This window comes from Lucilia cuprina, chromosome 2 (assembly GCF_022045245.1).
Source record: "Lucilia cuprina isolate Lc7/37 chromosome 2, ASM2204524v1, whole genome shotgun sequence".
In the NCBI taxonomy this organism is placed as follows: Eukaryota; Metazoa; Arthropoda; class Insecta; order Diptera; family Calliphoridae; genus Lucilia; species Lucilia cuprina.
Genome location: NC_060950.1, coordinates 49,858,153 through 49,860,078, shown reverse-complemented (window position 1 = coordinate 49,860,078; position 1,926 = coordinate 49,858,153). Strand labels below are relative to the sequence as shown.

Sequence of the window (1,926 nt, the reverse complement as noted above, 5' to 3'; positions counted from 1 at the left end):
AAATTTCATATAAATCGGTTCAGAAGTTTTGCCGTAAAAGCGTAACAAACAAACACACAAACAAACGAACAGTCTGTTATATAGATATATAAAGGATATAAAATATGTTTTGGGAACCATTAAAAAATAAAACAATGATTTTTCAAGCAGTATAATTTTTTCTTCTAAACATGTAAAAACTGTAAGGCGTAAAAAGTAAACAAAATATTTTGGGTGACATCATACGACCCAACAATGAATATTTTAAGAAGGGTTACTAAGCACTTTTTTGAGGTGCATTTAATATTTAAAAAATAGATACCATAACATATTGCTTTATATAACAAAATATTTTATTATTCTTCAAAGATCATAGATTTTATATTTTTTTAAAGAAAAGTTAGATTAATTTATAGGCCTTCGTCGGAAGTAGGCAGCCAAAACGCCATATTAGTACAAGCAGATGCTAATAACATATATTTGGGATTAAATTGAACGCATTGGACTGGACCTGGATGATCGCCATTTAGGACACATACTTTATACCCTGTATCAGCATTCCAAACATGAACTCGGCCATCAGTACTACCGGAAAAAATAAATTGGGAATCGGGACTAAAACTTGCTTCAATTGGGATTCCCTTAGTGTTTGGATAACCTGTAAAAGTCTGCAGAGGTGTACCATGGAATGCATCTACCAGGCGTATTATTGATCCATTTGTACTTATAAGTATAGTTTTACCATCACGAGAAAATTTTAATCCCGTCCAATCACATTCTTTCTCTTGATTTAGTTTAAAAGTGACGAAAGGCCCTTTATCAAAGGAACGTAGGTCGTACAGTTTAATACTTTCAGAGTTTACTCCAGCGGCAAATATCAAACCCTCGGGATCATATGCAGCTACGGGACGACCAGACAAATGCATTAATCCTTGGCAATTTGGAGATCTCAAATCCCATAGTCGTAGTGTCTTATCTAATGATCCTGATAAAAATGTATCTTCTACAGGAGATATGCATAAAGATATCACCTTCTTGGTATGACCAGGGAAATAACGTAAGTATTTATTATCGTGTAAGCTCAAATATCTGATTGTGTCGTCCACTTTTGTCGAGCTATGGATAGCTGTGTTATTCGCATGTGTAAAATGTATTAAATCTACGCCATATTTTTTAGAGTTCACTGTACGGGATTGGGTACCTTTTTCACAATCATATATAACAATTTGATCGTCTTCGCTGCACGAAATTAAATGTTCTCCATTTGGTGAAAAGTCAATGGCATTGATCTTATCTGTATTCTCTCTAAACACTTTAGCGACCTTAAAACTCCGCACAACATTATCAATTAGTTTCATCTTCATATTGGTAATATTTATTTACAGTTTTAACTTGTTTTTTAAGTTTTTGTTTTTGCTTCCTGTGTTGCCAGACGAATTTTTTAAATAGTAGGGTTCTATAAATCAATTTTTGAAAAATCGAACAATCGACTTTTTGTCGAAACGGTTTCAAAAGTTGACTTTGAAAATAAAAGTCGAAAAAAGGTCAAAAAATGTAAAAAAAAATTAAAAAGTCGAAGAGGCGGAAAAAACTCGAAAAATTGCAGCAAATAAAAAATGTATAAATAAAATTTTTGTATAAATAATAAATAAAAATACATGATAACAATAATAATAATAATAATAATAGTAATAATAATAATAATAACAATAATATTAATAATATACTATAAATGGCAGCATTATAAATTTACGCTTCTGGCAACTTTACAAATTTTTAACTCTGGCCACTTTGTAAACTTACGACTCTGGTAGACTTGGTCCACACTAGGAAACTTTCGATGGGAAACTTTTTCTTAATTCTATTTTGAAGTTTCCTTAATGTTCACACATAGAAACTCTTGATTCAGAAACTACGTATTAATTGCATTGATTTGTTGTTGTACGA

General features: G+C 31.3%; 1 protein-coding gene across 1 annotated transcript; it reads right to left on the bottom strand.

Annotated features, from left to right (window-relative positions):
- Window positions 1-310: 310 nt before the first annotated feature.
- LOC111687491 (WD repeat-containing protein 82) lies at window positions 311-1,403 on the bottom strand. Its single transcript, XM_023449932.2, has one exon. The coding sequence runs from the start codon at window positions 1,341-1,343 to the stop codon at window positions 390-392; it is 954 nt and encodes a 317-aa protein (XP_023305700.1). The 5' UTR covers window positions 1,344-1,403; the 3' UTR covers window positions 311-389.
- Window positions 1,404-1,926: the final 523 nt, after the last annotated feature.

What these genes read in the sequence shown, in the direction of transcription:
- LOC111687491 (XM_023449932.2), bottom strand. Translation starts at nt 1,343, where the DNA reads ATGAAGATGAAACTAATTGATAATGTTGTGCGGAGTTTTAAGGTCGCT.